The 27,538-nt window shown below is 35.8% G+C and overlaps 1 protein-coding gene across 5 annotated transcripts in view; it reads right to left on the bottom strand.

Moving 5' to 3' along the window:
* The window catches only part of MICU3 (mitochondrial calcium uptake family member 3), a 94,947-nt gene that overhangs the window by 54,643 nt on the left and 12,766 nt on the right, over window positions 1–27,538 (bottom strand). For all 5 annotated transcript variants that reach the window (XR_001828423.2, XM_017539626.2, XM_017539623.2 and 2 more), the window contains exon 2: window positions 3,619–3,772. Coding sequence is in view for 4 of the 5 variants with exons in the window: in XM_017539626.2 (XP_017395115.1) it covers window positions 3,619–3,772 (154 nt within the window). In the remaining variant the exon portion in view is untranslated. The remainder of the gene's footprint in view (window positions 1–3,618; window positions 3,773–27,538) is intronic.

The following is a 27,538-nucleotide window of genomic DNA, read 5'->3' as shown; positions in this document are numbered from 1 at the left end:
ATTTGATCTATAACTTTAAAGCAAATATTTACACAGCATACCATCTTTTCCCTTTTGAATGTTATCATAAAATGATATCAAAGACTTTTAAAAATCATGACTATGATGTTAAACAGGGAAAAAAAAGTGAATGTTATATAAATATTTGCTTAAAAATTATCATGGCTATGGGCTGGGTGTGGTGGCTCACACCTGTAATCCCAGCACTTTGGGAGGCTGAGGCTGGAAGATCACCTGAGGTCAGGAGTTTGAGACCAGCCTGGCCAACATGGTGAAATCCTGTCTCTACAAAAATACAAAAATTAGCCAGCCATGATGGCAGGTGCCTGTAATCCCACCTACTTGGGAGGCTGAGGCGGGAGAATTGCTTGAACCCAGGAGGAGGAGGTTGCAGAGAGCCGAGATCAGGCCATTGTGCTCCAGCCTAGGTGACAGAGCTTGACTCTGTCTTGGGAAAAAAAAATCATGGCTATGAATTCAAATGATGATGATGATGATAATGACATAACAATATTAAATGTTTACTGTGTACCACATACTATACTAAGCACAATTGATTAATTATATCTTCAAAAAAAATCATGAGGCTATTATTTTTATAAATGAAGAAACAGAAGATTAAATAACTTAACCAAGTTTTCAAAGCCAGTAAGTGCCCAGGATTAAACACAAATCAAATTTCATTACGACACATTTTGAATGTATCTGATTTAATACTCCATGAAACATTTTTCTATTCTTTTTCTTTTCTAAAACCCCAACTTTCAAAACAGGTTTTATGAATATCTTGATCTTATGCGATTGTTCTTAATTATGTTTGAAAAGTGGTGGTTAGAAATTAACTGAGGTTGTGGTTATAAAATATCCTGAATACATTTTTTGTATTATGAAACCAGTTTTTTACTCTTAATTTATGGTTTTCAAATACCTATCAGAAGAATCACCATAAAAGTTATTTCCAAAAAGCAAAGTCCAACAGTGTGCTTCCAGTGAGTGTTTTGTGAAGAAAAAAATTCTAGAAAATAATGAAGTACAAGTTTTCAAAATATGAAATTTAGGCCAGGCACAGTGGCTCATGTCTGTAATCCCAGCACTTTCAGAGGCTGGTGGGGGGGACTGCTTGAGCCCAAGAGTTCAAGACAAGCCTGGGCAACATAGCAAAACCCTGTCTCCACAAAACGATTTAAAAATTAGCTGGTGGCATGGCAGTGTGTGCCTGTAGTCCCAGCCACTTGGGAGGCTGAGGTGGAAGGATCACTTGAGCCTGGGAGGTTTAGGCTGCAGGGAGTTGTGAACACATCATGGCACTCCAGACTGGGGGACAGGGCAAAACCCTGACTCAAAAAAATATTATAGATTATCAAGTATCATTTAAAGAATAGCTTTCAAATATGTTTGAAAAAATTATAGAATTGAATATAAAATACCATTTAGCATCTAAGAAATTCCTTCCTTCAAGACGTATTTATTGTATACCTATCATGTGCCAGGTAACCATATTCTACCTTGGAGCTGGTTGTTTCCGTATCTTATGTCCTCTCATAATATTGTAAATTTCTTGAGTGCACAGACTTTGTATCCCTCGTAGCACACAGAAAAGTCCCTTAATACCGAAGTAGATGTATAGATATTCCATACGTTTTTATTTAATTGATTTGGTACAACACAGATTATTTATATTTATTAATAAATTAGTATTAAACCTATACTAATTCAGTAATAATGAATCTATGTTGTATCAAATGGATTAAATATAAGGGATATAATTCTTATCCTAGCCTCCAAATTTTTAAAAGAACAAAAAGAACACCACTTAATTTTCGACCTTTCCTATCACTATATAATCCTACACATTCCTTAAATGGCTACATGACTATACCACATACTGTCTTGATTTCATGTTTTTGCTTATGTAGTTACCATTTCTTTAGATGCTACCCTCATAGTTTCTAGTTAAAATTTTTTTTAATTTAAAATTTTGCATGATCAAAAGTGTCTACTTCAAATTCCATTCCAGCTACCTTTCAGTTCCTTTCTCTTTTGCAACTAAATATTTTAAAAGTCCTTTACACTCATCGTCTTCATTTCTTCATCTGCTACTCACTCCTGCAATTGCCCTAATGACTCCACTGAAACATCATTATAAAAAACCATCAATAGCCTTCATGTTACCAAATCTAGTGGGCATTTTCCCATCCTGAATTAACTTGAATTCTCAGTAGAATTCCATTCAATTGGCAATTCTGGCTATTTTACTTGGCTTCTGTGACTACATACCCTTATGATTTTCTTCCTATGTCTCTGGCCACTCCTATGTCTCCTTTTGAAGCTCATTCTTTCAAAGCCCTTTGTCCATTCATCTTTTAAAGAACAGAAATTCCTCAAGGCCCAGTCTTTGGTTATCTATATTCTCATTCTATACAGCTTTCCTATGCAATGTCATTCATATACATTGTATTAGTTAGCAATCATGCAAAGATGAATCCTAAATACGTACTTGTATCTCTCCCTTGATATCCAGTGGAAATAATCCCAAGAATCAAAAATTCATTAAAAGCTAATCTGTCAAGTAGCCAATATGCCAAGTTATTAAGCATTTATTTTAAGGGTCATTTTTGCCATATCACTGACTCTGGAGAAAAAAATGGCTCTAATTGTTTTAGTTTAAGTATTTGTGTGACAGTTTCAAGCACATATGGGTTAAACAAATGATTATTTGGCTTACTGATTTTTAGTGAGTTATCTTTCAGTGAACTGAAATGAATTATTAAGAAAAATCCTACTGTAACCTTTTACATATCCAAAGTGTCTCAAATAGATCATGACCAAAATTGAAACTGTGATTTTTCTCCTCAAACCTGGTCCCTACTGCCATCCATCCAGGTAAGCCAGCGAGAAACCCTTAGTCCTCATTACTCTTGACCACCATCTGTAGAGGCTTTTGAAGCCTAAACTATCAGTAGCCAATTGTGATACAGTATCAAGGAAAACTATCCATAATTATCTATTAAAATATTTTTTTTACAACCTATATCTGTGAGGTAGCTTTTCTTCATATACTTAATGGAAAACAACATATTGTAACAGATCAAATAAAAAAGCACATGTGAGAATACAGCTGTCTTCTGTTAAGTTAGATATTAAGAGATTTGTAAGAATTTACATACTGCCAAAAAGTTTGAGAACCATTGGTCTAATGCATGAAAAGGTCAGAAATAATTAAACTATTAATATATTAACACTACAGGAGCTATGACAAATTTAGAAGAAATACAGGTAGAATTCTTGCCCAGGGCTAACCTCAAAACCAGTTCTCTGAATTACTCTGTTCAGGTTTGATATAAGAATGAATAGGCAGAATATGAGTCTTTTATAAAGAGTATCTAAAGTAAGGTGATGTTATGCTGAGAAAGATAGAGCACAATTGAAAGTTTCTGAAAAGAGAAGAGAGGTAAGAGTTTGGAAGAAATACCAGTTTGATAACATTGAATAGCACAATATTATGTGAAATGCCACATTATTCAGTTCTTCTAAAAATACTTATACTGCTCTATACATTTAAAAGTTAGAGATAAAAAAATTATAAAATTATTAAGATAATTTCAAAAGTATACTCACACTTGGGCTCATCTGTTGTAACAGCCAAAATAAAATCATATGGAGTCATGAATAACTGCCCTTCACATTCTACAGAAGCAAATAAACGAAATCGCCTCTCCCGAGATGTGGCATAAAGGTCTAAGTCTTCAGTGTCTGTTCTGCCAATAGCAACCTAAAGTTGAGAAGGCAAATTTCGATCATGTGAATTAATACCTCCTTCTAGAAGATACTTTTAATTATGCTGAAAGTGAATTAACAGAGTAAATGAAGGGTGAGAATATCTTCTAAAAAATATTAATCACTTTATTAATAAATTATTCACATACATAAAATTAATTAATATTCAAAAGATCCTATAATAAGTATCATTAAGAGCTTAAGGATTTTAAACTGGCACTTTGAAGAAGTGATTTGTGATTTTTTTGGTTTACTTCTTAAGCTTCAGTCTTAGAGAACATTTAATTATGGAGCCAAAGGTACCTTTAGAAGGAACACCAGCACCTGCTGAATGTCTACTATGCACTCTTACAGGCTAATGTATTTAATTACAAGTCTATTCACAACAGCCATTATTTTTCTAAAAGAAGAAAGTAAAACCCCAATAGGCCACTTATAATTACCACTAAGGAAACCATTTAGTGGTAATATTTAGATTCAAAGTGAAATTGCTAATTCTAGATCACTAAAGGATAGTGACCATCACTGGTCTGAATTTTACCTAGAATTAAAGTTTGCTGAAAATTAACAGAATTAGAAAGTGTGTTGTATGTGGGGGGAGGGGTCTCTTTTCCTTCATTTCAAGACCTTTCTTTATAGATAATTTTCCACTGTTATTTTCTCTCTGAAGTAACCAGAGCAAATTAATTTTTTTAATAAAAAAATTTATTTTCCTGATTACAGGAGTAATGCATGGCTATTACATGCAACTTAGAAGACAGAATTTTTAAAAATTTGTAAGAATAATTTTATTTTTGGCAAAAAAGTGCGATTTTACCACACAATGCTGTTCAGCAACCTGGTATTTTTCACTTATCAATTATCAGGGCCATTTTTCTATGTCACTAAATATTCTGGTAGTTACTGTATAAAATTGGAAGACAGACTTTAAAAATTTATAGGTATAATTGTTTTTGCTTTCTTTTGGTAAAGAAAATGGGATTATACCATATATATTGTTCAGTAATCTGGCTTTTTTACTTACTAAATCTTCAGGACTATTTTCCTATGTCACTATTCTTATAGAAGACCATTTTTGTTAACTGTATGATATTTCATAGTAAATGTTTATAGTATAACATAAACAATTCCACATGGTTATTCAGTTAATTTCTAATCTTTTGCTATAACAAAAAATGGTACAATGCTGAACCCTGAAAATATCTAGAAGTATCCACAAACAGTTCACAGGATACATTTTTTGAGACAGTTTCACTCTGTCACCCAGGCTGGAACACAGTGGCAAGATCTCAGCTCACTGCAACCTCTGCCTCCCGAGTTCAGTTCTCCTGCCTAGCCTCCCTTAATCCTAAGGAGTGAAGCTGATTGGTCAAAGAAGTCCTTTTAGTCAAACTGTCTTCAGGGAGTTATAGCAATTTACATGATTATCAATAATACAAAAATTATATTTTCACTTATTTCATAAAAATTATTTCATATAAGGAAAAAACTATTTAAATATTTAGTACCTTGAGAAGCCATAGCAAAAACAATCCATAGAAACTTTTAGCAAGAATACTACTTTATTTCTAAGTTACACCTTATTAAATGAAAAGCCAGGCAAATGATTAATCTTTTTCATCATTCTGAAGACTAAGACTTCTCAAAACATTACAGTAGCAGTTAAGTAAAAACTGAAAAAAAGTTTCACTCCCCACTTTTAACGGTGTAAGAAATGGAATTTGTGGTGTCTGTCTTTAAGGAATGAATACCAATCTATATGGAAAGACAGAATGCTAGTTGGAGAGACAAAAGGCACAGAGAAAGGGAATGGGTTAAATGCAAGCAAACGGAAGAAAGGCAGTAGAGGGTGAGCTTAAAAAGAAGGTTTCAGGAAAAATTACAATTTTAACGCCAGAAAAGATATGAACATTTGGGGTTTCTACAGCATATCTGAAAGACGGTCATAATCTTCCTGAGCAGAGGATTGACATTAATGGAAAAGTGTGGTAAAAGTATGGCATGCTAATGATTTCTGACTGCCAGACTAAAGCCCTGGAGCTGAATTTGACAATAAACAAATGGTCTTAGGAGTTGCTGAAGTGGAGCAATGACTCAAAGAAAATGGTGCTTTAGAAAGACAAAGCAGCCTAATACTAAAGACAAGTTGGCTCAGCAGTATACATTGATAAAAACTGCCCAGGTATCCACAGGTACTGGGAAATTGTTTTGGCTCTGCCGTGGGTGAGACATGAGATACTGAACAACTCACGGGTAAAAATGAGCAATAATCTCCCTGAATAATCCTCAGGGATCAGAATACCATGTTAGTCCCCTTGTACACACATATCCCAGGGGTTTCTTCCTCCTCTCAAGGTGGGAAACCAATCTTATCTGTAAAAGAGTTGACTTTTCTGCCTTTTTCTTGCTAGGCCATTTCCCTGGGCCTAGGGGACATCAATCAACCATGATTTCTCACCAGTGAATTTCATGGAGGATCACTCAGCCTGGAGCTCCCACTGTTTATGCACCCTTATCTGAAGCATGCCTTGGTCAAACATTCTGCACCCCAAGTTTCTGCCTATAACATCTATATTTGCTCTGACATAATCCAGACTTGATCTGTGGCTTCTGTCTCTACCTGGTGTTGCCACTACTGCTCCTGATATGCCTGTTTTCTCATCAAACTTTCTGTCCTTAAGCATAGTCTATCAATGCCCCAGCTTACCAAACCTGTCTGACCACTGCAGCTGGGAATATGATCCACCTTACATATAAGCTAATGCTGGCAGCCCCTCCTCCTCCTTTACCTCTTCTAACAATCAATTAACAAAGCCTGTAGTCCTCTCTCTAATTTCACACATCAAAACCACTGCCACCACCTTTGTTCAGGAACTCATTATTACTTCCCTACGGTTTTATAGTAATGGCCTGTGATTGTTACTTCTAATCCATCCTATGCCGAAGTGGGAAAAAATAAGAACTATAGAAAACATTGCATTCTTTAACCCCCTGAGTAAGGATATGAGAAGAAATCTCACCAAGCAGAGTTGAAGGTTGTCATTAAAACTCCACTGTATGAATCCACTCCTGTTGTCTTAGCAATGGTATTAGGTGGGGGTTTGATAATGTTATTAGGTGGGTGCCCACATTTCTATTTAGCACCATTTTAAAAGAAGATCAGGAAGGAGTTTGGAAAGGGTTTGTGCCTCAGGCAATATATATATATATATATATGTCCTAAAAGGAAAGACTATGTATAAAAGAGATAACCAGAGGCCTGGTGCTTAAAGGGGGTTCCCAGTATGGCCAACTCATTGCTTCCTCCATTGTCTCTGCTCAATTTAGTATAATGAAGCACACAGTCTAATAAAACACATGAAGACCGCTCAGATGAAAAAGGACTGGTAAAAAGTATGTAACGGCCAGGCGTGGTTGCTCATGCCTGTAATCACAGCACTTTGGGAGGCCAAGGCAAGAGGATCACTTGAGGTCAGGAGTTCGAGACCGGCCTGGTCAACATGGTGAAACCTCGTCTCTACTAAAAATACAAAAATTGGCTGGGTATGGTGGCACATGCCTGTAATTCCCAGCTACCTGGGAGGCTGAGACAGGAAAATCACTTGAAACCTGTAAGGCAGAGGCTGCAGTGAGTCGAGATCACACCACTGCACTCCAGTCTGTGTGACACAGCAAGACTCTGTCACAAAAAAAAAAAAAAAAAAAGTAAATAACAATTTCCCTATGATAACCCAGTAAACTGGTCTGATCCCAGAATAGTCTACTTATCCTCAACTAGGAGAACTCAGCTCATCTGATTGGAGAATGAGATGGGATGGAGAGCAGGACAGAAAACCAATACTTGGGTTGGTTTTTAAGTTCTCTATTCTCTTCTACCAACTTATTTGTCTCTTCCTACTCAAATACCACATTGTTTTAATGACTATATCTTTTGAATATGTTTTGACATTAAGTAAAACAAGACTGTACCTGTCAATCTTTTTTGTTGAGATGGAGAGTCGCTCTGTCTCCAGGATGGAGTGCAGTGGCATAATCTTGGCTCACTGCAACCTCCGCACCCCCCAACTCCAGTTTTAAGTGATTCTCCTGCCTCAGCCTCCCAAGTAGGTGGGACTACAGGTGCACTACCATGCCCAGCTAATTTTTGTATTTTTAGTAGAGACAGGGTTTCACCATGTTGGCCAGGATGGTCTCAGTCTCTTGACCTCATGATCCACCTGCCTCAGCCTCCCAAAGTGCTGGGATTACAGGTGTGAGCCACTGCACCTGGCCACTGTCAATCTTTTAAAAAATATTTGTGATGACTGATATGTAATGTAGAAATCAGTGTATCAAGTTCTATTTTAAAAATGCTACTGGTATTTTGTTTGAGATGATATTAAATTTTGGGAGAATTGATAGTCTCACAACATTGAATTTTCCAACCTAGGAACACAGATGTCTACTTATTCAAGTCCTCACCTATGTCTTGCAATAAAATTTTGTAGTTTTCTTCACATAAATTAAAAACAAATTTTTGGTAGAGTTACCCCTAAGCATTTCATAGTTTGTGTAATTTGAACAAGGAATGAGACCTTTTATTTCTATTACATTTTCAATTGGTTATTTCTTACGTGTGGGAAGGCTATTAACTTTGGTATATTTGCTTCATATCCAACTATCTTATTAAATTCCTTCACTAATCCTAACTTTTTTTCTCAGATTTTCTAAGTGGATAATCACAAATTCTTTCAAAATGGCCACAGTTGTAGCTTCTCTTTTTCAACATTTATATCTCATTTTCATTGCCTTAATTGCTAGAGGTGTAGGTCTATAAAAATAATGTTAAATATTATTGTAATATTAAGCACGCTTGACTTTTTCTATGTTTTGAAGAGAATGCTTCCAATGAATTGCCAATAAAAGCAATGTCTGCTGTTAGTTTTGATAATTATCGTCTACCTTGTAGCAGGAATGGGTATTCATCTGGTCTCGTTTGTTCTCTGAAAATGAGTTTAGAGTTAGAATGGTCCTTAGAGATCATTTGGTCCTCTTGCTTCTTCACCTTTTTACCAGAATAGAAACATAAATATTAGTCCTCAAACAAACATTTAAAATGTGTTGGGTGAGTAGAAGCATAAATAGAAATCCCCAAACAAAAATTCAAACTATATTGGACAAAACTCTATTATTTGCATTATCTTTTAAACCTGTATAGTTTCTAAGATGAATATGTAACATCAACAAATGACTTAATGGAAATTCATTCACTCATTCAACAGGTATTTGTTGTGTGTCTACCACATACAAATAAATTATTGTAAAACAATTAGTCAACTGGAATATTACCGACATAAACTAAAACTCTTTTCGGAGAAAAATAAATAAATAAGCTTGGTTTAATCATGTTCTGCCTGCATACACCTAACTACTTTCAAACACTTAGAGAATCCATCTGCTTTTTTCTCCAGAGTTTATCAATAGACTGTTTACTTAGAGAATGCTCTAATGGCATAAGATGAATAATTTATCATTTGTTACTGTGATACAGTTCTGACCAAGCTAAACTTCAGAGTGCATAGGAGGCTGACTTGCAGCAGTCCATGAAGTTCTGCTGAACATACCTGATCTACTGGAACCTCTGAGAAAGAAGTGGCAGCTGGCCAGCAGACTAGCAAAGCGTCACAAGGAACTCAGACCTTTAAGAGATTTAGCTTTGCTTCTGAATTTTCCAAAGTTCAAAAAATCCCAAACTCTTTAAAGCTTTAACATCACTATTATGAACAGTCAAGAAAAAAAAAAACCAACAATAATAAAGGTGGAACATGGCATCAAACCAGCTTATTAAACCTCTTGTGAGTCTTGGTTGCTTACAAATGACAATGATCTTGTAACATGTTAATGTTCTGGACCTTTTAAAAAACAAATATAGCCATTTCACTGGAGCACAATGAATCTGTGGTTCCGCGATGAGGAGTGTATCCTTAGGTTACTAGGAATAGGTTTCATTGGCTGATCTATTTCATTTTAAATACCTTTTTTGCTTACTTAGACCAATATAATATCTTTTAAATGTTAATTACTAATTTAAAAATCCTATAATCAACAAAACATCTTTCATTACTATGTACTATTTCAGTAAATGGTACTTTTGGCATCACAAATTGCCAATTAGTAAAAACTCATCAATAAGTATAATATGTCAAAGGTCAATATGGCACTTTGGGAGGCTTAGGTGCGTGATCACCTGAGGTCAAGAGTTCAAGACCGGCCTGGCCAACATGGTGAAACCCCATCTCTACTAAAAATACAAAAAAATTAGCCAGGCATGGTGGTGGGCACCAGTAATCTCTGCTGCTCAGGAAGCTGAGGCAGGAGGATCACTTGAACCCAGGAGGCGCAGGTTGCAGTGAGCTGAGATGGTGCCATTGTACTTCAGCCTAGGCAAAAAGAGCAAAACTTTTTCTCAGGGAAAAAAAAAAAAAGAAAGAAAAAAAATTCAGTAGGGAAAGCTAACATGTAAGCCAAGAAAATCCGAATTATATAAATTCAGTTGTTAAAACATTAATTGCTAAACTGAAAATCATTACCATCAATTCTGTATTACATACTTGGAAACATATGAGGAGACCATTTGTGAATTGGTAGGGAAAAGACTTAAAGGAACATGGAAGAAAGGATTTATATAAGAAAAATTCTTAATTTCTATAGATTACAGTCAATCTAATTTCAATAGATGACACTCAAACTTAAAAACATATATTTGGGAAGTGACAATCTTTAAACTTAAGATTTAAAGAGAAAACCCTTAAGCTTATAATGGCTACAAAGAGAAACACAGCCTTTCTAAGAAGCTGAAAGATAGGAGAAGCAAAGATGGAGCTGAAGACTGAACTAGCTTAGATTCTAAGAAATAATCTCCCCAAAGTAAACACACAAAACAAAATTTCCATGTTCCATCTTTCCTGGAGATGCCTCTTTTTCTTTCTTATTTTTTAGAGATAGAGTCTGTGTTCTGTCAGGTGAAATCTTTTCTCTGCATGTCTTTCTTTGGAGTTTATTTTAGTTTCAGCAGCAGGCCTATTGAAGAAGCTCTTAAATACAGAAATAATGGAACATTTAAGTTTTTCTTAGGCAATAAACAGCAAACCCATTCATGGAGGTTATCTTATTCTAGCCTATTAATCATAAGTTATAGCTGGTTATCAACGTTAAAAATTTGCTGTAATTAAAAATTCTTATTGAATATAATTAATATTGTTTAAACCTTGAATTCCTGTTTTCACATGAGTTTTGGAACCAAACCTATTCCAAGTTGGAGGTAACCACATACTCTCAGGCCAGAGATCTGGGTGTTGCCGGTTATATTCTGGAAACAAGAACTGAGTTCCTGATTTGCTCCTTATCCTTAGAACCAATCCATTCCTGACTTCCCAATATCCATACCTGGGTTCCTGTTAACCTGTGCTTGAGATGTCCTCATACTGCACAGGTTCCCTCTGGAAGTGCAGTACATGCTTACTTTACCCACAATAGCACTTGGGTTAGGCTGCTTCTTACCAGATCTCCTTAATGCTTGTTTCTAAACTCTGTTTAGAGCTCAGCTAGTTATCAACACATTCACTGGTTATTTACTGATAGAACTTCATAAAATCAACTAAGCTAAAGTCTAAAATTGGCCAAAGTCTAGGCTTAACCTGTAGACAGAAACAAGAATGAGTCTAATTTCCATCTGAGCTTAGGAAAAACTCCAGAAACTGTAATGGTCTCCGCTATGGCCAGCTCCAGTAATATTTTAGATCTACTTCAGTTCCCTGCTTAGCTTTGCAATTTCTTTGGCGATGAGCCCAATACCTTTCCAGTTATTGCCAAGGGAATGAATCCATGGTGTTCCATATCAAATGGAACATGTGATTCTTTTACTCAGACTCTCAGGAAGGCCACCTGACAGAAAACTGCTACCATACCCTCTCTACTGTATAAGCTACTGCTCCTAATTGATCATAATGAATCACATCCCTTGTGATAGCACACCTTATACTCTGACAACACAGCTTCCCTGAGAGCCAACACAGTATCTGGATAAATCTTAGCAATTTCCTTTACATATCCCTATTATATCACTTATGCTCCTTTCCTCCATTCACACCAGGTTGCAATTATCTGTTTATGTATTTGTCTCTTCCATTCAATCATGAATTCCTTGAGCTATAAGCTCTTGCTTTTATAGCCCCAGTGGATACCACAGTACCTGACACATATAAGAGGCTCAGTACCTGGTTGCTTTGTGAATAAATGAATGCTTGTGGCTGAAGAGATAATTGGGAACTGGGTAATAAGCAACCAAAGGGATATTGAGTCTTGGCCAGAGAGAAGTTAAGGACAACCAGAAGAAAGTTTTCTGATTCCAAAGTAGGCCCTTAGTCTGAAATATTAAAAGAGAATCTAAAGCTTTGGTGAGAAAAACATCACATTATAACATAGAAATCTATCTTTTAAAAGTTATTCAAATATGTCATCTTTAATGTTGGTTACTGTTTTAAGTTTAACTAATGCAATAAGAAGGCATATGGGGTTTGTTTTCACTTTTATTGCTTATTATTTTAATAGAGTAAAAAGTCTGGTTAAAATGTACCTCTTAAGCAGAGATGCAGACAAAAGCAACTGTGGACTAGATCTTGAAGTTTGGAATACTTAATTCTCAGGCACCCCTCCAAAGTAATTGCAACATATAAAAACTGTGGGTTTTTTTTTTTCATATTTAGATTTTATAAGAAGTTTCTATGTGCTTTTTTTTTTTTGAGACAGGGTCTTGCTCTGTCACCCAGGCTGGAGTGTAGTAGCGCAATCATGGCTTACTGCAACATTTACCTCCTGGGCTCAAGGGACCCTCCCACCTCAGCCTCCCAAGTAGCTGGCACCACAGGTGCAGGCCACCATGCACCACTACGCCCAGCTAATTTTTTCTGTTTTTTGAAGAGACAGGATTTTACCATGATACCCAGGCTGGTCTCGAACTCTCAAGCGCAAGCAGTCTCCTGCCTCAATCTCCCAAAGTGCTGAGATATGTTGAGCCACTGTGCCTGGCCCTTTAAAATTTTAAAGTAACTACCTTGCTAGTTACTACCTTGCTAGGAGCTGCATAATACTTCAGTTGGTTTCTTTCAGTTACACATGATCAATTATTTTCTAGAACAAAGAGTAATTTCTGGTTTCCTAATATCTTTCTTAAAAGGATTCATAAAATTCACAAATTCTTCTAAGTTTGACTAGAGGAATAACAGGAACCAACAGACAGTATATCTGGTGATAATTTTATCAGTATACACATTAGGGAAGGCAAAAAAGGGAGAATACAGCTTTTCAAATGTGAATTAATACTGGGAGTTCTAACGTAAGAGAAGGCAGTTGGTTATGTTGGAGAAAAAGAAAAACATAAATGTAACTTGGAAGAGGCTCAAATGAGTAAGACTGCAACAAAGCACCCTACTTGGAAGACTTCAGGAACGGGCAGCAGTGGAGGGAACAAGAAGTCAGACAGGAAAGGTATGGGAGATGGAGCATATGATTCATTTGGCACAATCCTAAACCAAGTTCAAGACCCAGACTGCGGACCTCAGCCAAGAACAGAGGAGGTTGAAGCAGCAGGCAAATGAACTATTCAAAGAAGAGAGAAGTAGATAAGAGGAGCCTGGATTCAGTAAGAAGCAATGTAGTCCTTGGGGAACTGGCATAAGGTCACTGGGATCTTTTAAGTGACCTTCTAAAGTAAGAATCCGAAACAGGGGATTGGGATATAAGACTGGAGCTGTCACAGGGATCCATCAGTTACATTAATAATGTCCAAGTGGCCAATTAGCTATCAATCTAAAGCTCCTTATATTCTGCAGGTCTTATAGTGTGTGTGGTGAGGTTGAACCTACAGGCAGGCAGTTAGGTGAACTTCCACACGAGGAGAACTTAAGACATGTCTAGCTGACAGTTAATTCACCTTTATCCAAAAATAATCATCTCCCTTCTCAATGATAATGACCTTTACCAATTAATTGCTTCCCTGCTGTATTAGACAGGTAGGCTAACTTCCTCAAATGTAATGGCTCCAACACAACACAAGTGTGTTTATTTCTTTCTCACATAAGAGTCCAGAGAGAACACGCTAGGACTGGGGTTGGGAGTGGGATCCAGGGAGATGATGACTGTCATTATCAACCAAGGGAGAGGGAAATAAAGTATGAAAGAAGTTCATGTGAGAAGCTTTTATAGGCCAGTCCTGGAAGTGGTATAAATCACTTCTGCTCACATTTAGCTGAAGAGGACTTAGTCACACAGCCACACTTAAGTGCAAGGAATGATGGAAAATGAAGAAGAGCTGGACTTCTATACCCTAAGTATTATGGAAAAGGAATAGAAATTGTGGTCAACAGTTTGCAGTCTCTATCATACCAACTTTGGGTGACAATATAGGGGACTCACGGAATATAAAAGACTAAAAACAAAAAACATTAGAATTAAGTTTAGGAAAGACTTGGAGAGACTCACTTTCAAAACAAACCACATCTATAGATTTAAAAGCCTCATGGGAGGTAACACTTCTAAATCACCTTCACCAATGTTTCAGGAAACACTAAACTGCTGTGATTCACTTAGGTTGACAGTTCTAAGTGAATTTTTTTAATTTTATCCTTTGCAGACTGTATCTCTCTTTTTAAATTCTTAGACATAGCCACAATAGGCTTGAAATTTAATGTTATTTGCATTTGTACTCTCTCCCTGGCTTTGTTTCTCCAAATTTGGCAAAATGCTTCTGTAACTCTGATCTTTTCTCAAAACACAGCAGTGAGATTAAGAAAATATTTGGGGCTGGGCGCGGTGGCTCAAGCCTGTAATCCCAGCCCTTTGGGAGGCTGAGGCAGGCCGATCAGGAGGTCAGGAGACTGAGACCATCCTGGCTAACATGGTGAAACCCTGTCTCTACTAAAAATACAAAAATTAGCTGGGTGTAGTGGTGCATGCCTATAATCCCAGATGCTCAGGAGGCTGAGGCAGAGACTGCACCACTGCACTCCAGCCTGGTGACAGAGCAAGGCTCCATCTCAAAAAAAAAAAAGAAAAAGAAAAGAAAATATTTGGGTCTGGTCCTCAGTCCTTGAATGTTGAGGGATACTAAGTGTAAACAAATGCTTTTTGCTCTGCCTCCACAAACCTACCCACATTATCTATGGGAGACTGCATAGTAAGTACTATTACTGTCTTATGGTTTAATTTACAAAAACTGACTCAACTATCTATAGCTAACAAGATCATGGTCTTAACATTTTCACTCTATAATTATAAAACTGAATTATTCCTAAATTTGGTGGCAGATTGCTATACTCAAAGTATCTAACAAAAATAACCAAAACTTCTAAATCTAAAATCTAAGTAACAGAAACAAAATATAAAACTCCCTGCAAATACACATATGTATATAAACTTAAGTTTTAAATCCCAACAACTTCATTTCTTTCATTCATATAGTGAAATCCATTCTGAAAATAAAATATAATCATCAAACTTCAAAATAATGAAACCTTGGCATGTATGATTTTGTCAAATATTACCTATTAAATGTAATATTATAATTTCTTGGCTTTATAATATTCTAACTAGATATGTAAAACTTTTCATAGTCCTATTTTTCACAGAATAGGAAAATACAGATATTGTAAAGTTCAAGATAAAGTATCCCTACAGTATTTTTAGATGTGGCAAATTTTGCTGAAATGGAATTTTTTTCCATCAAAAAAAGATCTTGCAAAGCTCCTGCAGAAAACTGCACAAGCACAGACCACAGATTTGGCACATGACTTATTTGTAAGTGTGAGGCCACACAGGAGAAACACAAAATCACAGAACTCGAGAGCTAGAAGATAAATGAAATTTGCCATTTCATATTACTCCTTCTAGGAAATTATGCTTTACACCTTCTAGGAAATTATTTTTTGGTAATCGCTTGACACCCTTTTCACATTTGCTAAAAACATTTAGGGAATCTTCTTCTTTCTACCTCTAGAAAGCTCTATTTTTTTTCTGTTTTACTGAGATATTGTGAGCTATTTGAGAATTTATGCGGAAATAATAAAAATATACATGATTTCTTCATAAAAATTAAGTAATGATTCTTTTTAGGTAACTATGTGGATGCTCTAAACTAAGATGAGAAGCTTAAAAAATGATAGAAGTTGCCTTTTAAAATTACCTCATCTTTCCAAGAGAAATAAAAATATTGTGTCAATACAATTATCTTCTCTGGAATTTCCAAACTCAGACCTTTGCAACTAGTACTTAGATGTTACTTGTTAATGTAGTGAAGCTAGGGCCTTCAGGCAACAGAGTACATCATTATCCTTCCTACAAAAAACAGAAAGCAAAGGTTCACTGCCAAGGCACAGGCTCACGTTACTTCAGGTCAGCAATTCGAAAATTTACTCTGTGGTAAGGTCTAGTTTTCCCAGGGAGGTAAGATTAAATGCCAGATAAAGGATTCACTACTTGACAATTAGAGAAACTTATGCCTACTAGCTGATAATACCCTAAAGAGGCAATTGAAAACAATTATGTCAATTATCTGAACTGCATAATACCTTACACTGCACAATACCTTGCCTTTTAGCAACCATGAAACAGAAATGAGATGAAAGAAGAAAAAATTAAAATAATTTGTATTAATGGAAATTATTTAGATTACCCATCTTTATTAGTTTCTTTAAGACACATTTGTTTTACAGTAAATCAAATTGAAAAATTTAAAAATAAAGAGTGATTTTAAAATGTATTAATTTCACCTAGAAAATTAAGCACTGGTATTAGGATTTACCTCATGTTAGCAAATGTACCAACATTTTTATAAAACATAAAAGTAAATAATCTTGCAAATTTATGTTTCTACTCAACATTATCTGGGCAAGAATCTTATGGACTTGCACGGGACTCTATTCAAGTAGCTAAAAATGATGTTCATGGAAGTACTACATTTGGTTTTCCCAAAGGGCTTCAGGCTTATTTAAAGGCATCTTGAAGATAAAAGACATAGGATTTTCTTTGCTTGCTGGGTGGTCGAAAGGTTAAACCTGAAAGTCCCAGTGTGGGAAAATCCCAAAGTACTCTAAGTGAAATGTTTTGATGCTTAGTAAATGTGTCTGTGTGGAAATACACACAGCTGAAGACAAGCCAATAGTGTTTTCCTGGCTGAGATCAAAGTTTTTAAAAGTTGCTAGATAAAGAAACTGACCATTTATGATTTTTAAGGCCTCTAATTGTTCAATTATAGTTACCAGGCTATGGAAAGGGTTGAGTGGGGGTTGGGGAAATGAGGACAGATTGGTTAATGAGTATAAAATATAATAAGATATAAGAAATAAATTCTAGAGTTCAATAGCACAGTAGGGTGAATACAGTTAATAATAAAATATCATATATTTCAAAATAGCTAGAAGAGAAGATTTGAAATGTTCTTGACACAAAGAAATGATAAATGTTCAAGGGGATGGATAACCTAAATACCTTTATTTGATCATTACACACTGTATGCATGTATCAAAATATCACACCCCATAAATACACACAAAGATTATGTATCATATTTTAAAACACAAAAAATGTTCAAGTCTCTACTTGTATTATTATAGTATCTTACACTATAGGGTTCTTTACAAGTTTAATAAATATTTTCACATACATTATCTCATTATTTGACTGAAAGATAATATAAATGAAACTCTTTCTCTCTAGAGGCAGTATAGCATAGTGGTTCTGTGTGTAGACCTCATCGTTTCCTGCCTATTTAAAGACTTTGCTTTAGCAATACTGCCCTAGCCCTGTCAAGTTATTTTTTCCTCTTCCACTGTATACTTCTCATCAACATACACACGTTGCTATTCCTTCCACCTTAGAAAGCGTCCCGTCCCACGTCTTTATTTAGCTACCTTTACTCTCCTTCCTGCCATTTCTCTCCTTCCCTTTACAGCAAGGCTACTGGAGAGTGCTGTCTACATTTCCTCTCATTCTCTTTTGATCTTACTCCAGTAAGGCTCTCCCTTCTACCATGCCATCAAAGCTGTTTGTCAAGGTCATCAATGACCTCCTTGTTGCTAAATCCAAAGGTCACTTCTCAGTTTTCATCTTACAGCATCTGACACAGTTGTTGGCTCATTTCCCCTTGAAATAATTTATTTTCTGTTTCTAAGATTTCACTCTCTTGCTTTTCCTCCTACCCCTCTGGGTATCCCTTTCGGTATTTTTGCTGGTACATCCCAACTATATATTGCCCTTGGGCCAATCCTTGGACCTCTTTTCCTTTTTTAAATCTACAATTACCTGCTTGATGATCTCATCTAGCCTTCAAATACTGTAAATATGCTGATAAATCCAAAATTTGTCTCCTGCATTCCACAACATAAATTCCACAAAGGCAGGAATTTTTTGTTTACTCAGTACCTAGAAGAGTTTTTGGCTTGCATCAGGCTCTCAAATATTTGCTGAATACAAATGAATGAGTGAATGTGGTTATAGAGCTTACTAAGCTTACTATAATTGTTAAATGATGATTTCTTCAAAAATTAAAATATAACAAAATTAAAACATATTATAAAACCAATACCTATGTGGTACTAATACTGTAGTCGGTTTTGGAAAAATATGAGGTGGGGAGGCCCATGTAATAAAACATGTTCAATGAACTGTCTTTTTTGGAATAAAAAATTTTCTGATACTGAGTTTTCCTCAAATTTCAGTTGTACATATATTAAAAACTGGGTAAATGTATGTGTAACCAATTGAAGACCAGAAACAGGATGCATTACTTTTAAACTACTAGAGGGAGAGAAATAATAAGAAAGAGGACAAATCTAATGTCAGGTGATAAAGAAGTAATACATGTTCATAATAATACAGCAAAAATAAATCCAAGCATGTTCTCAATCACAATATATAGGATAGCTTTCAACTCCTCCACTGAAAAACAGAAACTCTTCTACTGTGTTTTTTAAGAAGTTGTAAAAATGTCCCCTTCAAGAGTCACAGTTAAACATTACCCAGAGTGTTCAAAAATACATGTAATTAAGAGTCAAAAGCATTAAATGGGACAAAGAAAAACTCACCAAAAAAGATATTACACACATGAACCAAATAGCTTAAAATCACATAATGGAAAAAATGTTAGAGAATGGCAATGAAAATTTATCAATTCACAATCATGGCTGAGACCTGAATAGATCTCAGCTAGAAATGGACAGATGAAATAGAGAAACCAAGTAAGAAAAAGGATCTGAGTAACAAACTAAGGTGCTTGTTAACTTTGTCTTTAATAAACAGGGACTATGTAAAGAGACTATCAATCTTTACAAAAATATCAATAAAAATGGAAATTATATCAGTTTAATGAAATATTAATAAAGTAGTATATTTTACTGTAGTAAAAGTAAATTAACTAGAAGTACATGTATCAATATGTATAAATTTCCTAAATATAATAGAAAATAATACATATACATTATAGAAGGGCATATTATTTTTAAAATTTACAAAAATGTGTATATTGTTCAGGTATACAGCACTTGTAAGAAAACTGCTCATTACTTATTACATGTAGAAGTAAATCTTAGCTGAAAAATAATTTTTTAAAGTTTCTATTAAAATTTAATAGCTATGGACCCAGCAATTTAACATCTGAATGTACTTAAGATCCCTGGAGAGTCACTGCCGCATGTTTCCAATAGTGAAAAAACAGAAACAATCAAAATTTCCAGCAGCAGGACAATGGTTAAATAAATTATGGCACACCCATGGAATAGTTTGTGACCATGAAAAGGGGTATGGTAGACCTAGAGGTGGTACCATACGCATAGGGTGAAAAAAGCAGGTTGTAGAAAAATGGATTTAAAAAAAGTTCATGTTTTATAGGAATATATGTACGTAAAGATGCAGATAAATCTTGAAATGGAGTATTATTTTTTTAAAGGCAAGCAGGCAATAACATGTATTATTAGCTCAACCGTACAAAAGAGTTAATCTATAGAGGCCTTCAACAGGGTCACACAGGCAGCAAACGGGTCTGGAACCAGAACCTGGGTATTACCACACACAACCCAGTGTTTTTTCATATTACATAACTTGGTATATTAGAATGAAAGTGTATGGATTTTGCAATCCTTCAGGGCTACATTCAAATGCCAGCTTCATCCCTTCCTAGTTAGGTTACCTTGAGAAAAATAATTTACTTTCTGTGAACTTTAGCATTTTCAACTATAAAATGGACAAATAAATACTAAGCCCACAAACTGTAAAGATTAAATGAAAACTAGATACAAATACTGCCTTTTCCTTTGGCTCACAGAATCATGAGAATCTACTCTTGATGTACTGTTAACTAGCTAGGTCCAGAAATAGTCTTTGGCTACTCAACTCCAGGCCCAAAGTTTATAAGTATCTAGAACTTCTGTGGCACTGTAAGTTAGATGTTCTCCAGATCTGTCCAAGGTAATAAAACTATTCCAATTGCCTGGCTTTTTCTTGTGAGTTTCACTGCCTCATGCTTTCTCACCCTTCCCTCAGTCTTACCGGCTCAGTGTTCCAGGATATAATGGAACACTAGGCATAAACCGGTTAAAATTTTTACTTAAAGAGGGTTATTTAGAGATTTAGTCTTATCCTCTAAGAGAAAAGTCTGAAATATTCCCAGTCTGAAATACTCAGTTACCTATGAAAGAAGAGAAAAAGGCTGACGTTCAAAGAAATGGAATAAGTTCTCTATCTCTGAAATATAGAACTGTGTACTGTTTATTTGCATGGAACCATAATAAGCTCATACATTTCCAGCACACTACAGAGTATATGTACCTAGAAAATGGGTCTAGACAAGGTTCAAAGATGTAGGTCAGGCGCGGTTGCTCACGTCTATAATCTCAGCACTTTCGGAGGCTGAGGTGGGAGGATCACTTGAGACCCGGAGTTTCGGACCAGCCTGGCCAACACAGTCACAACCTGTCTCTACAATTTTTTTTAAAAAAATTAGCAGGGTGTGGTGATGTATGCCATAGTCTCCACTACTCAGGAAGCTGAGGCCTCTTGACCCCAAGAGGTTGGAGATCACACTACTGTACTCCAGCATGGGTGAGAGTGGGACTCTGTCTCTATAAAATAAAATGAAATAAAGAAGTGGTAGTTGTGGGGAAAATTCAGTTCAAACTCTCATCTTGAATTGTAGCTCCCATAATTCCCACGTGTCATTGGAGTGTCCCTGTGGGAGGTAACTAAATCATGGGGGTGGGTCTTTCCAGTGCTGTTCTTGTGATAGTGAATAAATCATACAAGATCTGATGGTTTCATAAAGGGAAGTTGTCCTGCCCATGCTCTTTCCTGCCTCCAAGTAAGATGTGACTTTGCTTCTTTGCCTTCTTTAAGGCCAGTGAATTTATATTTTATTTTTCTATTGTGTTTCCTTTTTCTTATTAATTTGTAGATCTACACATTCACAATATGTAGACCTTGTGAGGGCTATGTACTATAAATATCTTCTTCCATTCCAGGACCTCTTTTTATTTTATTAAATACTTTAAGTGAAGTGAAATGTAGGAATGTCTTCCATTCTAGGTTTTGCTTTATAATCTTGTTCCAAACACCAAAACATATACATTCCTCTAAATAACTCAAAGTTTTACTTATCACACGTATGATTCTAATCCACCTGGATAATGATGACATGAAGTAGGGATTTTAGTTTCCCCTATGAAACACTTTAACGCATCTTGCCCCTCTGTCTCGTATATCAGTTGTTCAATGTTTGAAATCCTCTTAACTCCTTGTAAAATAATAATTATTGTTACGTAAATCAATGGCTAAGAACTGCTCTCATTTTTACTAATTTCTTTGTTCGAGATTGCTTCTTGAATTTCACTCCTTTTTATGTTAATTCATTTCATTTCTTCCTGATATGTACTCTTCAATGGTTCTTTCAATGATGATCTGCACTAGCAAACTCTTAAGTCTTATGAAAATGAATTTATTTTGTTCTTATTCCTAAACAACTTACCGAGGCATAGAAATCTAAGTTGGCAGTTATTTTCTCCCACTTTTGAAGACATTAGCCCACTGTCCTCTGGCTTCTATCTGTTGTGATGGATTAGTCTATCATCAGGAAAACTGCAGTGCCTTTGTAATCTGTCCGATCTCTCTTTACTTTTGATTTTACAGTTTCACTTCAATGTGACTGAATATTTTTCTTTATCTTGCTCAGGACTTCCTGAATCTGAAGATTAATGTCTTTGTTCCTTTCTGGGAACTTTTCAATCATTATCTCTTGGGATACTGGCTTTCTCATTCCTTCTCCTCCTCATCTGTAACCCCTAATATATGAATTTTAGAATGTCTCAGTCTATTTTCCACATTTTAAAAACAGTTCATATTATTTGAGATATCTTCATTTCTGTGTTACATTCTGTACCAAGTTTTGTCAAAATTATCTTCCAGGTTATCAACTGTTGCTTCAGTTATATCTTATATGCTGTCTAGCCTACCTGGCCTACAATGGCTGTATTTTACATTTCTAGAAGTTATATTTGATTCTTTACTGCAATCTACTCTTTTACATATGAATTTTTCACTGTATTTTCAACCATTTTCAATATACTTAATTTATAGACTCAACCAAATTATCCTACTATTAAATTGTTAGGAATCCAAACATTCAGTTTACGGACTCTTGATCACAGAACTTCATATATTTTGGACTTCTGCATTACGAGCTCATTCTCATCTAGATTTTATCTGTAGGAATTACATCTAGCCAGTGTTAAGGGCTTTTCCTTCCAAATTAGTTTTGCATTTCTTTCGGCCAGCTATATCTCCTCCTTCTCTGCTTGGGTAATGTAAGTTCTAACCCTGAACCCACATGAAGTGGTATGGAGCCACATGTATACATTCTCAAGAAAGTCTTCTTCCCTATTCTAAGCCCAGGAGGAAATGTGCAGGTTTCATGTCATCAACATACCAGACATAGGATTTTTTCCTAATCCATCCTTTTGATAAGAATTCTGGCTTCAGGTAGGTGGCATCTCACTTTCAACTTCCCAAGGTCAAGTTTCCTGTCCTCACATGAGCACTGAAGTCCAAGTCCCCAGAATTCTGTGAATCATGACCCCTCTCCTTCCTCAAGTAAGCCACAGTTCACACACCATTGCAGTTATTAGTTCCTTATTTCTGTCCCTGGCAATTTCCTTCAATTTCTTATAAGTACAGTGTGATATTTAGTTATATTTAAAATATTTTTATGACTCATTCTATATTACCAAAACCAAAAGTATAAACCATTTATTTTATCAAATAGATATTTGTTCGTAAAAACTTAAACCATGTTTTTCCTCTGTTCTCACAGTAACACAACAATCATCACAGAAGACTTCTGTGACCAAATGTGAGGTGGGAGGAGGTTCTCCCCATCATCAAGTAATCAATCAGTTCTGCAGCAGACACCAACTGGGTGTCTTCCAATCAATTCTCACACAGTGTACCTAGAGATAGTGCCATATCCCACAGGTTAAGGGCTCAGTCACCAAGATTGCCCCTTCAGTGAAATTTATAAGTCCAGACCTCCAGAACTTCTGACTGACTGGCTCTAAGTAGGGGTTCACATGACCCCTTTTTGGATTAAAATAATTTGCTACAGCAGCTCACAGAACTCAGGGAAACACTTACTTACATTTATCAGTTTATTATAAAGGATACTGCAAAGTATACAGATGAAGAGATGCTATGGTATGACTGTGTCCCCACCCAAATCTCATCTTTAATTGTAGCTACCCTAATTCCCACGTGTCATGGGAGGGACCCAATGGGAGGTAACTGAATCGTGGGGACAGGTCTTTCCCATGCTGTTTTCATGATAGTGATTAAGTCTCACAAGATCTGATGGTTTTATAAACAGGAGTTCCCCTGTACATGCCCTCTTGACTGCCTCCATGTAAGATGTGACTTTGCTTCTTCCTTTGCCTTCTGCCATGATTGTGGAACTGTGAGTCCATTAAGCCTCTTTTCTTTATAAATTACCCAGTCTCAGGTATGTCTTATTAGCAGCGTGAGAACAGACTAATACAGATGTATAGGATGGAGTATGGGGAAAGGGGCACAGAGCTTCACTGCTGTCCCTGGGTATGCCACCCTCCAGGAACCTCAATGTGTTCAGCTATCTGGAAACTCTCAAACTCTGCCCTCTTGGGTCTTTTTATTGGGACTTCACTGGTAACTTTTTATGAGGACTTTTTATGGGGACTTTACAGGCATGACTGAAACATGGACAACCATGTTGAAATGTAACTGGACAAAAATGGTATGATCTAAACCCAGCAAGGCCTGTCTGTTCGGATTCATCTTGACCTCTCTGTGCAGCATTTCTTCCTCCAGAGTATGGGGCAGTGCTCCCTGGAACGAGAGTCTTAGGACCCACAATTAGATTAGAGTCCTGCTGTGGGCAAGTGAAAGGAAGGCAGGAGAAGGTCAGAGAGAGATTGTGTACTGTAACAAGGGCTATGGTAGTTATGAGTCAGGAACTACAGATAAAAACATATGTTATCTATCTATCTCATAACATCAAAGTATTCCATAATTTATTTTTGAGCATTTTCATTTCATTTAAAAGCCACTTTCTCAGCACAACAGGCTTCACCCAACAGAGACTAAGTCCCATTTTTCATTCTCCAATTTTCCTTAAATAAAGAGCTGAGGTTTTCAGCCAGACATATGAAATAAACGTTCCCTTTTTCAGGCTTTGTTGCAGTTAGACAGGGCCATTTGACCAAGGTTTGACCAGTGAAGTACAGATAAAATTGTTTTCTGAGAATTCCTGGAAGGCCAATTAAAAGATGCTCTTTCAGCTCCAGGAACATAGGTAAGGAATGGCAGCATCATGATTTTGATTCAGGTCTCCTGATCCACCCCAAGCCAACTGCTCTTTATTACACCTGCTTTGACTTATTTCAACCTATGTTATTTCCATAATCACTTTAATCCCTGAGCCTGAAGTTGCTGTAGAAGGCAACCCTAAGTAGAAATGGGCAAGGAGGTCACTGTAAAGTGAGGACGTGTGGGAAGAAAAAAGGAGGAAGATCTATATTTTCCCAAGCACAAGCTAAACAACTACATGACGATCCACACTGCTTTGGACTAGGATGTAGTACTGTGAATCAGTCAATAAATATACCACAATGTTGTCATCAGTTTTTCTAGGTTACATTCCCCTGATCCTTCTGTCTCCCAGAAAAAATTTAAACTTCCTAGGGAGTTACTATGTTCTCCTACAATTAAGAAAACACTGCTGAAGAAGATACTTGAATTACGTAGTACCATCTAAGAATGCTACTTTCTCTGTAGATCCTAAGAGACTGCTTCCTGAGTGAAACCTATCACAAAAATATATGAGACACGTTTTTATGACTTCTGTATTAGCCTGAAATCAAACAATATACTCCTACTACCTGAGTAACTTCTGCTCTTATATATCTGACATTCAGATAATCACTTTCAGGTTCACGTCTCCACTCTACCAAACATCAATGTTCAACCCAATTTATGGCTTTAACCATGTTCCTAATTCTGCTGTGTGAGAGGTGTGCGTTTAAGAAAAAAGACACAAATTGTTGCCCTCCTACCATTTGCAAGCAAAAGGCAAGAACCTTAAGTATGCCTTCTTGCCTAAGGTTTTGTAAATATTTACAAACAACTACTATAATTCAGAATAACTTCTGGACTGTAATCATGTGGTGGCATATATGTTGGCTATTTTTCATAGTTAACTATTTGTTGCCCAATAGCACCCAATACTTGTACTTATAACTCACAAAATTTAGAATATTGAAGTATGAAGTATATATTTTACCCTTCTCTCTAAATAGGATGTCTTGACTTTGATTTGTTAAGTCCATATTATAAAAGACTTGAATTAAAACTTTTACCTGACTTTTATAATGATCAAGTAATCAAAAAAGCTGGCAGACAGAGAGAACAGGACAGGCATAGTTGATAGCTTATCTCCACAGTACTGGACAAAAGGTTACTAAGTGTATTCTTTACTATGAGAATATAAAATCCTAATGTGACCCATTTATTTTGGATAGAAAGCAGTCTGGAAGAGGTCATGTGACAACAAAAATTGAGTCCAGAAAGGAAGTAATGTTTAGGTCACACTGATCTCCATTCACCACAAGCCGTAGTCCAAAACCTGCCTATCACTGTCCTCATGACTATATTTTTAAGCTTGATGATAGTAATATCTCAAAACCTTTCTTAATCTCCTAGGGACAATATACGCATATGGAAAATTACAAGTAACCTCTCACTGTCAGATTAGTAAGAACAAATTTAAAGTAGTTGGAAGAGGTTTAGATGATATTTTAAAAAAACTAATTTTAATAGGTTGGAGCTAGCTTAAACTGTGCCTAACTTGCAAGGACCTTTCTGATCCAAGGTGAAGCCCGTTAGAAAAATTCACTTCAAATTGTGACAAGCAGTTTAAACAATTATATCCCTTCCAGGAAAAGGGGCCATCCAAGTATCTCACCTAGTCAATACTTCCAGTGTCAATTGGATATATATCCTTAATCAAAAAGGAAAAAAATGAATGTTTTGAAATTCTTTTACATATACTTCCTGTATTCTAAATTCTAGAGATGGAGTTTGAGTATTAAAATGGCTAAAAGGCAATTAGTAAATAGGGGGAAAAAAAGCAGAAAATATGGATTCTACTATTCTAGTTTGGAAAAATAACTCTTTAATGAGCAAAAATACTACTATGCTATGGTAGCACTACTATACTAACCAATTAAACAATTCAGCACTAAAGTTCCACATTTTACTTAGCTTACATAATATATTGATACATTAGAAAATAAAGGGGTAAGGACTTACTTAAAAGAGGAAAGGGAGGAAAATAATAAATCTAGAAAATCCTGTTTACTACACAAATGACTAGCTATTTTCTTTAATGCTAGATAATGCCATAAATAGACCTTGTTTGATTTTTTTAAACATATTTTTTCTTTATCACAAGAGTGTTCACACAAAATAAAGTTACTCAAATTCTCAGTGTTTGGCGTAACAATTAGAGGAGAGCAGAGAGATCTAATATTATCCAGTTACAACTTGTCTATCAAGTTTAAACAAAAAGAACAAAATCTGTATCATATTATAAGTTTGGTGCATTTGCTGTGTAAGTTAAATATTACATCACGGGTAAAGTAAGTATTAATTAGATCAGATTACTAAGGTTTATATAAATCAAAAAAGGGATAAATCAACAACTTATAAATTAGAACAGTAAAAGTTGTGACCATGTAAAAACTACATTTCATGAGCAAATTAAAAGTTACTTACATTGTTAAAAAGCTCATATTGAACCTTGCAATTACAAAATATGAACAAATTTAAAGATTTCATGGTTTTCTAGTGTTTTAAAGTGGCTAGGTTAATCCTCCACTCTCCCCCAAACCTCTATCATAGTTACTCTGTATATTTCTGTATCTTGCTCTCAGATGACATAAGCTCCTATTTCATAGAGAAAACAGAAGTCAACAGGCAAGAAGAACACCTTCAACTACTTGCCACTAAGGATATATACATTGTCCTTCCATCACATCTTTCTGTGATAATGGAAACAGCATCCCTCCTATTATCTAAGATTAAACTTTTCCCTTGTGCTTTAATTTTTATCTCCTACTCCCACCTGGCTCCTTAGCAAATCAATTATTATCTCGTTCCT

Source organism: Cebus imitator, unplaced genomic scaffold (assembly GCF_001604975.1).
Source record: "Cebus imitator isolate Cc_AM_T3 unplaced genomic scaffold, Cebus_imitator-1.0 Scaffold120, whole genome shotgun sequence".
In the NCBI taxonomy this organism is placed as follows: Eukaryota; Metazoa; Chordata; class Mammalia; order Primates; family Cebidae; genus Cebus; species Cebus imitator.
This window is presented reverse-complemented; position numbering and strand designations above follow the sequence as displayed.